This window comes from Athene cunicularia, assembly GCF_003259725.1.
Source record: "Athene cunicularia isolate RWA chromosome 1 unlocalized genomic scaffold, athCun1 chr1_part1, whole genome shotgun sequence".
Taxonomy (NCBI): Eukaryota; Metazoa; Chordata; class Aves; order Strigiformes; family Strigidae; genus Athene; species Athene cunicularia.
This window is the reverse complement of record NW_020799091.1, coordinates 43,880,420-43,892,587: the sequence shown is the minus strand read 5'-3', so window position 1 is coordinate 43,892,587 and position 12,168 is coordinate 43,880,420. Positions and strand designations below refer to the sequence as shown.

The following is a 12,168-nucleotide window of genomic DNA, read 5'->3' as shown; positions in this document are numbered from 1 at the left end:
TTTTTTTTTTTTTATTTGTATAGACAAGTTTGTCTGATTTGCTTACACAGGTTAACAATATAATAGAGATGGAAATTCAGCCCCTCTAACACAGGGCTTGAAATACAGCAAGTTGCCTCATATCCTCAATTCATGTAGTCTGATTTTTAGACTATGATTTAGTACTTTTCTTAGAAGAGAATTTGAAAGTTTGCTTCCTTCAGCAGTTAGACATCTTCTGTTTCTTGAGAGGAATAGCATTCTACTACCCTGTTTAACCCTTGCTGCCCTCCATGGGCTCATCCCACAGCATAGAGGAGCTCCCCCTGTACACCCTGACCAATGAATGGATTCAGAGACAATCTGCCTCAGCCACAGGCTTCCTCATGTCTCATCCTCAAGCCTAGCAGAAAGCAAGCTCAGTCACTGCAGCTGCAGCATCTCAGCACCCTGCATTCGGCAACACTTGGTGTTGGCATTGTATTTAACAGATCTTTTACATACATCACTGGAGGGTGGTGATTCAGCACGGGCACATGGGCACGGAGTTGTTCAGACAGGCGTTAAAAGATGTGGTATGAGGATTTTGCACCAAACAGAACAGTGAGTAGTGTAGCTGTAGAGCTCCAGCACTGACACCACAGAAAAAGTTGTCACTGCTGCAATTAACGTCTACTTTCTTTAGAAACTGCCATGAATTTTAAGCTCCGCACATCAGTAAGTATTTGACAAGCCAGAGAAAGGCACCATAGCATCCAGTTTATGAAGATTTAACACAGATAAACACTGACTGCCACAAGAAATCTCAAAACCACGCTTCCTTGGCAAAGGTAGAAGAAATCTGATTATAAATGTCACAAGTATGATTTAAGGTGTGTACCCTTTCTACGTGGTTGACATTTTTTTCCAGTTTGGAAGGAATGTTTCTTTACAAACACAGAAACAGTCATGAGTTATTTAAGGAAATAAAAATACCATACAGATGACAGAGTATACTACAGACTACAGCTGATTGAGTTGATAAATGGAAGTTTTTTGCAGTTCATTTGGCAACCATATTTATGTATTTTGTTAAATTGCTGGCAAGTTGAGACAAAAAAGGTCATACTGTTTCAGAGCTTTGGTTTAGAACAGGAGGAGGGATGAAAAATTCGCACATTAGAAAATTCTTGCTGACAGTCATATTACTCTACAGTTACTTTACAAGAATTTTTCAATTAATTAAATAATCAGCATTTTTACATCTTTTCCCAGTAACATGCTGGAAACATCAGTTTGGAAGCCATGATCTCATTTAAAGCATCCCCAATACTACTACTTTGGATTCATGGAGATCAACCAAGAGGCACAGTACTTACTGTCTCCCGACTAGAGACAAGGTGAGTAGTTGAACCACCATTTCTTGGGGTCTTCACCCATATAGTTTCTCCCCACTTATGTCTGCTAGATACATTTCACTTCATCATCACGCACCCAAAACCTGTCAAGTTCAATCCAGTGTCTGGGTTTCATTCTGCCTGATCAAAGTCGTGAGCACCTACTAAAAATGTCACAAAGAGTTTGCATCAACCTCCCCTTTCCCCACACCCTACATTTCAAAGTGGTTAGGCAGCAACACAAAACAATCAAAGGAAATTCAGAGCTAAGACTGAAATGTACCATATGTTTTCAAGCAGAAGGGCACAAAACATCAGTAAACCACTGCTGAGATTACGTACTCCCACTATCAGGCATTGAAAGACTACAGAACAATGTCATCTCTAACTATTAATAACCATACTTCCTTTCTAGGACACAACCCTCTTTTCTTAATTGTCTAACAGAGGTATTTCCATACAAGCCACATTCCTCTTTCCCATAAGACAGCAGAAAGAGTACCAGAAGTGATTTCTAATTCTACATACATTCCTATCAGGTCTTGCATCACTCCTGACATTTGCTAATTTGTAGTTTAGGTTCTCAGAACTCAGGTCAGGAATAGTTTGGTTTGGGGGGCAGTTCACAGTACAGTCTAGAAAGGAACAGGACTGAGAGTCAAAATGTTACCCCTATCCTACTCTGACTTACTGACCTCAGGAAAGCCCCTAAAACTCCCTCTGCCCAAGCTCTGCTATCTTCAGATGTAGAACTGAAACCATGGTAAAGAGCTTTTTGCAAAGTACTCCGAGATCTAACATTTTAAAAATGTTTTATATAAGACACAAGACTTTTCAAATTCTTAAGCATAATGAATAGGTTTTTAAAACACTTCATAAATTTATAGATTTTTTTTTTTTTTTTTTTTTTTTAGATCAGGATATTCATCCCCTAGTTTGTGTGCCCATCATTTTCCTAAATCTGAAGAAACATCTGCTTAGGAGTTTGAAGTAATGGCAACTGAAACTTCTGGATTTTAGAGTGGAAACATACATACTAATTTCTGTTTGCATTTTTGGTAGCACTGACAAAAATCTCACTAAATTCATTCAGTAAGAAATTGAACGTATTTTTTGATGTCTACATTTGAAATACCATGCTGTGTCACTTCCCAGGTGAAAAGATATTTTCTCAGACTAATATAAATTCTTTTATGTCCAGGAAACTTGTTTGAGCACTTCAGCTGGACCACTGATCAAAGAAAAGTTTCCCCTCCCATGTAATTGTACTTGTCAGAACAAAACTAGATACTGAAGGTGTATCCTAGCCACCTGTTTGGTAACAGTCAGGCAGAAGTCTTCATCCAGTTTAAGCACTTTAAAAATCTGAAGATATTATTGCACTTACCTATAACAATGATGTAAACATACCACTATACATTCAAATGCTTTTCAGGATTTAATGAAACTATATCATTTGCCAGAGCAGATTTCAAGCTAAGTATAAGAACAGGCCAAGGTATCTGGATGGGGGGGGGGCGGGGGAGGGAAGAAAAAAAAAGACAAAAATACGGAGAACATGGTGGCTCAAATTGCTTGTTTGTTTTTTAAGTACAGTAAAATATGATCACTTAAGTTATGCTGTACTTCCTGGCAATTATTATTTCTTTATTGAAAAAAATCATAGAAACATAGAATAGTTTGGGTTGGAAGGGAACTTTAAAGGTCATCTAGTCCAACCCCTCCCTGCAATGAATACAAACATGTTCAACTAGATCAGGTTGCTCAGAGACCCATCTAACCTGACCTTAAATGTTTACAGGCATGGAGCATCTACCAACTCTCTGAGTGGTAACCTCTTGCAGTGTTTCACTACTCTCGTCATAAAAAAATTCTTCCTTATATCTATTTTAAATCTACCCTCTTCTACTTTAAAACTATTACCCCTTGTCCTATCACAACAGGCCCTACTAAAAAGTTTGCCCACATCTTTCTTATAAGCCTCCTTTAAGTATGGAAAGGCTGAAATAAGGTCTTCTCAGAGCCTTCTCTTGTCCAGGATGAACAACTCCCAACTTTCTCAGCCCTTCTTCACAAGGGAGGCTGTTCCAACTCTCTGATTATTTTTGTGACCCTCCTCTGGACCCACTCCAACAGGTCCATGTCTTTCCTGTCCTGAGGGCTCACTCCAGAGCTGGACACAGTACTACAAGTGGGATCTCATTGGAGAAGAGTACAGGGGTAGAATCACCTCCCTCGACCTGATGGCCATGCTTCTTTTGATGCAGCCTAGGATACAACTGGTTTTCTGGGCTGTGAGCACACACTGCTGGCTCATGACCAGCTTTTCATCCACCAGTACACCCAAGTCCTTTTCCTCAGGGCTGCTCTCAATCCCTTCACCATCTCCCAGACCATACTGATACCTGGGGTCAGGGCAATTCCAGGTGCAGGACCTTGAATTTGGCCTTGTTGAATCTTATGAGGTTTACATGGACCCACTTTACAAGCTTGTCTAAGTCTCTTAGGCATGTCAACCACACCACTCAGCTTGGTGTTATCTGCAAACTTGCTGAAGGTGCACTTGATTCCACTGTCTGTGTCACTGATGAACATATTAAACAGTGCTGGTACCAGTACAGACCCCTGAGGGACACCACTTGTCAATGATCTCCGTCGGGACATTGAGGTGTTGACCACTACCCTCTGGATGCAACCTCCAATACAATTCCTCATCCACTGAACAGTCCATTCATCAAATTCAGATCTCTCTAATCTAGGGAGAAGGATGTTGTGGGAGACTGTGTTAAAGGCCTTACAGAAGCCCACATAGTCGACATCTGTAGCTCTTCCCTTGTCCACGGATGTAGTCACTTCATCACAAAAGGCCACTAGGTGGGTCAGGTAAGACTTGCCCTTTGTGAAGACATGCTGGTTGTCTCAAATCACATCCCTGTCCTCCATGTGCCTTAGTATAGGTTCTAGGAGGATCTGTTTCATGATATTCCCAGGCACAGAGGTGAGGCTGACAGGTCAGGAATTCCCAGAGTCCTCCTTTCCACCCTTTTTAAAAATAGGTGCAGTATTTCCCATTCCCCCCAAATATCTTGCTTCCCAAAAGAAAAAGGAAAATAACACTTTTGGGAAGTTTGTTACCTGCAGCATAAAAAGGATATTGAATGAAAAGAGGTGATTACTACTACTATAAAGGAGAAACTGACCTCATTTCTGCCATCTGAAGCGCTCCTGAGTCTTTATTAAATGTATAGGCTGACTTATAAATGAGAGCACACAGTGGATGCAGGGCATGAGTTCTGAAAGCGGATATAGTCTGACACTTTCTCCCCCTTCCTTTTCCGTTTTAGACATACTGAAGTTATAAGTCACAAGAAACACCAACTGCTATTATAAAACAAAAACCTCTGCTCAAGTAAGGATTATACAAGTAACTAGAAGTTTCTTAAAATACTTGTCTTTCTGTATTCCCCAACAACTTGCTGAGCGTATTAATCTGGAAAACAAGCAGTGATGCCTCTTTAACTTTGTTTACACATTAAAATTAATCACCTTCTCAGGAAATGACACGTATCATCTTGTGCCTTGCCTTATGAAAAGCAATACCAGACTAATCAGCTTCCAGGTGACTAGGACTTACGCAATGCCACTCTTTGCAGCAGTGCTGTGCATGCACTCACCCCATACTTCTGAATTTACAGTCCACAGACATATCAAAATCCCAAGACCCAGGTCAGCCACGAGAGAGGGTGATGGAGGCAGGGCTCGAGGCAGAGCTCACAGCTGCTGCATTAGCTGTGATGCATTCTGGACCTCGTCAAAAAGGTGACTAAACCTTCAGAAGAAAAAGCAATGCTCCACACTCAGTATTACTCCCTCATCACTGAAAAAAAATGAAAAGGTTGGATAAGCAAACAGAGCACGTCAAATGGTTATGAGCTCATTAGCAAGCTCCTGACCAAAATTTATGAGGCTATTTCCTATGAGTGTTTTTGGACACTGTTAGTTGCTGCACAACCAGCAAGCCCATCTGGGTTTGAACCTTTATTTTTTGGTGTTTGGTAGCAAAGCAAAGAAAACAACAGCAGCTTTTACATAACTTAGTTCATGCTTTTGTGTATTTGCCCTTCCTCATTTGCCATGAAGAATAGAAAGGAGGAGAAATCCTCTCATACTCATTTCTCATATCAGACAAGCTACTATTAATATTACTAATGTAGACCATACTAGGTAAATTCACAGAATAGGAGTTTAATATTTAAAAACTCATTTTTTTTTTTAAAAAAGAATAAAAAATGGAAGAAGAAAGAAAGCATGGACCGATAAAGCATGAGGAGGTGAACAGCAGGAGAAATTTTTAGTATGCAGTCAGAAATTTTCAGTATGAAGGAATGAACTTTGGAAGTAGAGTTGCTTTGAAAAAAAATTATTTTAAAAATTAAAATAAAATCTCTCACATTAATATTACCATCAGATTTTTAAAATTAATTGGAAAACATAACTAATTTGATTTTAAGTAATATGGAGAAGGTACTTTGTAGCCAAGGCCTAAATAAAATATACAACTGAAAATCTTCACTTTGCAAGTGTGGATTTTACCAGAAAAATTGTTTTAAAAGTGTCCTATAATAATGTCAAAATGTCATCTGCATGCCATTCCCTGCAACACAGAAAAAAAGCCCTGTCAAGAAAACTTTCCCACAGTAAAGGAAATTTTGGCCAGCTCTACTTGATGACAAGAGATAAGGAAATACCAGGGCGGTTCCACGGTTTGCAAAGTGTTAGGTACAAAGGCTCAGGAAAAATTTTTTTAATGGCAATGTTTTTATCTTCTCCACCCCTGTCTTTATCTCCTCTTTCATTTTGGTATAGCTCTCTTTTGTATTTCTCCCTTCTTACCTTTATTATTCCCTACTTTCCTGGTGTAAGAGGTATGTGCCGATGATCTCTGTAACAAAGTGACTCTCCCCCACTATTTGAGGTAGTTGTCTTGGTGCAAGTAGAATTAATACCTTCTCATACATTAAAGAACTAAATTATAGAAGGTAGTGGTGTACCATTAGATTCCATTAAAGAGAGGGAATGATGTTTGTGTAGCACTTGTCAGAAGGGCATGCTGAGCCTTGGTGAACCAGGAAGATAAGTATTTGAAAAATCCTGCCTGGAAAACTATCAAGACACTCTTCACCATGAAGGAAACCTAAATCCCCACTAGATCAAAAAAATCCCACTCTACAGTATTTCACATGCTCACATTCAAAGCCGGGACTGTCTAGAGATGCGCCTTTATTCTCTTGTGTGAAAGGGAAGCAAAAGTTCCCCAAAAAACCCCTCTGCCAAAGCTCAATGAAGATGACATTTAGTGATAATATTAAGTCAGCACTCACATTAAGAGAGTCGGAGTTAGCAAGTTCTCTACTTGTTGAAATGAAGGACCAACTTCAAAAAGAAAGTGCTAATGGAATTTCATTTACAATTCTAAAAACCTAATAGTTTTCTTCTCTGTCCTGTGGTTTGAGCGAAGCCCTCACATCTCTGCTGTGATGAAACACTTCCCAACCACAAAGCAAAGCACTTCCATCTTACTCACAGGAGCTGCAAGGAAAGATAGATGGTCTTGAACAACCAAATCAGTACTTTGCAAGGCAAGGTTCCAAAGGAGATACCAACTCTAACTCTGAAATTGCTTCACCACCTGGTCTCAGATGGAAACTTACTTCAACTACAGTTTTGCCTTGCTACAGTTATTTATCCTGAGCAATGAGCAACATATTAATCTGACAGCTATCTTGAGCTTGCATATACTACACAGAACTCATTCATCTTCCTGCTGTCCCATGATGTCTTATGACTTCCAACCCAGTTCATGATTCCCTCTGCATTCAGCCAACTGAGTTGGAAATGTGAGGTTTCTGGGGAACAGCAGTGCTGCAGGCAGAGATGCGCCTTAAAATGCTCTGTAAAGCCTTGTTGGAAAATATGTTGTCAGACCACAAAGTCCTCCCCCTTGTGTGATTATATCCAAACCATCTCACATACTGGGATTCAAGCTCAAAAGTCTGTATTTATTAAGAACCAGATTTTCTCTGGGTTTGCTTTTGTTAAGCATTCATTTTATTTCCACCACCCCCCAAGAACTCTAAACTAAACATTTTGCAGGATCTGAACTCAGCAAGATTTATCAATTTGAGTAATTTTCTTTAAATTCCACCTCTGTTTCACTAAGTGTATTTTTAAGGCAGACTGCGTAATAAAACCCCAGCTTCCACAATCATCTGACCTTTCAGTTACCCTTACCATGTCCCCCAGAAATGCCAGAGGGCTTCAGGAACAGATACTCTGTGCTGGTTGGCTTGTCTGCTCTGCTCTACTTGGGAAAATATATGCATTGCTCTTCACGCAAACTGTATTTCAGGCAGTTTGAATGAGAAGCAGAAATTAAATTTTCATTTTCCAGAAACTGTTTTAGTGCAAAGGTTTTAAACAAATCTTGGGGTTTTTTTAAAAAACAATCAAAATGAAAGCAAACAAGCCAAAGAGTCAACTCCCTTGCCCCTACAGGAAACATACAGGTACATCACTGTCTCTGAAACCTGCCTGGCACTGTTAAAGATCAACCTGCAGCAACAGGCACATTTTGCAATGACTGCTGGAGTTGGTCCTTTGCACCCTGCAGACAGCATGCTTCATTGCTCAGGAAACCATCTCAAGAGCTACATAGATGCTTCTTTGGTCACCCATCTTTGACCACAACTTCCCTGCAACTGCTCTGGTACTCGCCTTAACCCCAGAGAGGTAGTTCTTTTTTTTCCCGAAACTGGAACATACATGAGTAAATAAACATGTCTAAGACAATGGCTAGATCTCACCCAAACCATGAAATGTACATGCCTCCAAAGAGAAACAGAGCAGCAAGGCTGCAGCAGTAAGATGCTAGATGGAGATTAAGTTATGGTTGGGTCCAACTCTCCTTCCCAAAGAGTTTTAATAAACCCTTCCATGCAAGCTGCAGTCCAGCCTTCCTGCATCATGCTAAACTAGGGATAAGTCTAATCAATTTTTTGTTTGCCTAGTATCAATTCAGCATTTTTTGTTTACTGAATGGCGTTTCATTTCAGTATTTAATCACCAAAAACACATGGATTTATTTATCCATTCCACCATGATTATACCTGAACTACTGCAATCCACAGCCAGAAATCACTAGACAGCAGTATAGTCAAAGGTCAAAGCTAAGACTTATTTTCAGTTGTCTAAAATATGCTTGGAATTAAGGTGATCCTGCTAATATAAATACCCTATTAGATTTTATGATCATTAAGGTGTCATAAAAGTAAATATGACATAACAAATTAGTAACACTTTATTTAAAAAAAAAAAAAAAAAAGTACTTCATCCTAACTCAATACAAAAAAGTATAGCACACAATACTCCATATAAACCAGAACATTTCATTATTCATACAATCTTTCACTTTGTATTTTACTCAATAAATTTGTTTTTAAAATAACCATGAAGTCAAAGAAACTCTATAATGAAACCCTTCTGGAGATTCAGCCAAAGATGTCTGTTGAGCACCGAGTATTTCTGTACTGCTGAAAAAACCCTGACAAGTATTTTAAGTAAACACAAAGCTTAAAAACCACAGTTATATGGAAGTCAAATATATTAACTCCCTATAGAACAAAATCAAGCCTGAAGAAATTCCTGGAGGAGAAGAAAAAAGAAAAAAAACAAAAAACAAAAAACAAAAAAAAACAAAGAACCCCCACAAAACAAACCCAACCACAAAAAAAGGAAAAAAGAAAGATGATGTCTTTTAAAGCATTTGTTTTCTTCTGATAACCAGACTACCACAAAAGTGTTAAGAATATGGGTTTGTTGTTTCCTTTTAATCAGAAAAGCCAGGAGAGAAATGGATGCTAGTTTCCCAATGCTGAATGCATAAAATGTTTTAGAAATGGACTTGAGGATAGGAATCTAGGGGACCATGGAGAGGAGCTGTAGAAAGAACATGTAGAAAGATCTTCAGATTACAGGATATGCAAGACTGAAATTCATGTTGCAGCATCTGTTTATCCTTTAGGAAAAAAAAAGCCATCTCGAAGTTAAAAACTCCATATGCTTTAAAAATCTAAAACCAAACCCAAACAGAAATAATTCCCCCTACCAACACCAACTTCTCAATCTCATAAAGGCCTGGTGGGGAGCATTTAATGAGAGACTGAAAGACACTGGAAACAGCAGAAGTGAGAGCTATAGAAGTATATATATGGAGACACAGAAAACAATATCTAGAAGCAGATTTGTGGGAGAAGCAACTTGCAAAAAATTAAAATATTTCTAGAACATGGCAAGCAAGCCTATCACCCAATTTCTTAGTAAGCTCTTTCCATCTCTAAATCCTGTGGTTTATCAGCTACAGTATCCCGAGTCTGTCAGGTACCAATGCTTTCTTTTCTATAAATACACAAACCTATCCTTTTTAGTTTGGGTTTTACATGCCAGGATGACAGCTGGGCTCTTCAAAGCTAGTCTAACTGAGCACATTGCTCTCAAGTCAGGGAAAATACATCTCCCCTCCCACCATTGCCATCGCAAGCACCATCTTCTGAAACCCTCACATTACAGCCCTCAGCCATGATCTTCTGGAACTGAAGTATTTATGTAAAATCTTTTCCATCGGTTAACACAAAACATCAGCTCTGTCTTAATGACTATCTCCAAGTAGTATTTTAACAGTACCACTGGATGATTTTGGTTTACAAGAATCATTCAATCATTCAACCTTCCTCCCCTTTCCTTTATTTTTGAAGGCTTATAGGAAGTAAAACCAACTTGAAGAAACAATAATACACTACAAGTAAAATATAAACTACATGCCTAATGAATACTCCAAATTTTTGCATCTGGAGAAAAAGAAAAAAAAATGCATGTCAAAATGAGAGTTCTTACAGTTATGATTCAAGACAACAATTAAGCCACCACAAAAATGAAATCTATCCTATGGTTTTCTGGTTTGGATCAAATGGCTACTTCAGAGGCCATTTAGACAATCAAACTGCTGATAGAAGAACTGTGCTGCCCTCCCCAGAAAGATTTTGGTTTAATTCTTTTTGGATGCCTCACAGGAAAAGAATGTGCAGCACTTGTTATTCACCAGTCTAATATCCTGGGCTCTTCTGGGACAAAGGCAACCAATATTTTTTACATTCATTTGATGTTGAAATGACTTTTCACAGCTTGTGCAATAATATATGGCAAGTTAACCCAATCTTAAGACCTCTGGCCAAGTTAACTACACTTTTTCACTAAAGAGATATACATAGATATACATACTAAAGAGATATACATTTTGGCCAGCAAAGGCAGATGTTTTGTTGGCTCATCCCATTAAAACATATAAATACAAATGTCTAGAGATGTTTTGCATTCTACTCCTATTAAGAATTCAGGTAACTTTCCCTAATGTTGAGATTGTATGTTTACCATAAAGTGGGATCTTCTTGTTACAGGAATCATGTATATGTCCCTGTCTTGGTCTTAAAAGACCTTGGGCCTTTTAAGATGAGGCTAATAGTTCTAGTGACAGAACTAAGTGGCCTAGATACCCTAATGACATGAACAGCCAACAAGACTTTTGTAGGAAAAAAATATGAAGAAAAAAAAATATTTGAATTTGTTTACCTACAGTTTCTGAGTCTAAATAGCTACAAAATTTATCTTACCGTCTCTGACCAGCAAGTCTGCCAGACAGTGTACAGGAAATCTTTTAAATTTCCTGTGAAAATGATTACATGTATCTCCCCCTCTTCCACTTCCCGTCCCCCTGCCTCACCAACATGATTTACAGCCAAAACATTGGCAAGTCCCTCAACTGAAGCCTGAAGAGAGATCTTTGCATCTTCAAAGTTATTTTAATGCAACCTAAGCTTTGCTGTGGGTGGGGAGAAGCAGATTCTAAAAATACTCCAGTTATACAGAACATTTCCCAGTCTACCCATTCCCTAATAAAGGGTCATCTGAAGAGGGTTGTGAATATAAAATAGGATGGTGGCCTTTATTTAAAGAGAGGTAACACTATATAGGCTTGTACCCAGGAGCCATCAGTGGTTGATACATCTGGGGATGATGAAGCTTCACACAGTGACAAGCTGATTAAAGTTACAGATCCAAATCACAGAACAGGTAACCTTTGCAGTCTAAGAACACATATAAATGGTACAATTTTAAACAAAAATGGGAATAGAGCTGAAATTTTGAAAACAGTAGGTTTTTTAGTAAGACCATGTAAAAACAATAGGTAAGAGTGCATTCACAACATGACAACAAAGAGAACTTGGTGTCACACCCCAGATATTACATTTGGTGTCATTACTTACCAAGCCAGCAATTGGAGTTGGCAGACGATTGATCTTCTTAATGATGCCAGGTTTGATCTTGTTAATCAAACTAAAAAGAAGTCATATGATTTTCTGTTACATAATCAACTTTATTTAAGCATGAGTATAAATGCTTATGAAGAAACACTCTGCATATAGTCCTAACTTATATGACTTGAACCAAGTAAAGTTGAATCTATTAACACCCCCTTAATTGTTTTTAAAATCAGTTTTCCAAGAAGTGACAAGCAACAACAGACTGTGGAAGCAAAAATAGGACAAGTCACACCACATTAAAAAAAAAATAATTTTTTTGAAGGAATGGCAAAGCGAGAAAGACAAAAAGAAAATGCCTGGGTAGGCATAGGCAGAAATAGATCTGTGTTTCTACTACGTGGATGGTGATGTTAATCAGATGCAAATTTCCCATCTAGAGA

General features: G+C 38.5%; 1 protein-coding gene across 16 annotated transcripts in view; it reads right to left on the bottom strand.

Moving 5' to 3' along the window:
- Positions 1–12,168, bottom strand: part of LMO7 (LIM domain 7) — a 131,639-nt gene that overhangs the window by 79,814 nt on the left and 39,657 nt on the right. For all 16 annotated transcript variants that reach the window (XM_026847937.1, XM_026847859.1, XM_026847884.1 and 13 more), the window contains exon 3: positions 11,732–11,801. In XM_026847937.1, coding sequence (XP_026703738.1) covers positions 11,732–11,801 — 70 coding nt within the window. The remainder of the gene's footprint in view (positions 1–11,731; positions 11,802–12,168) is intronic.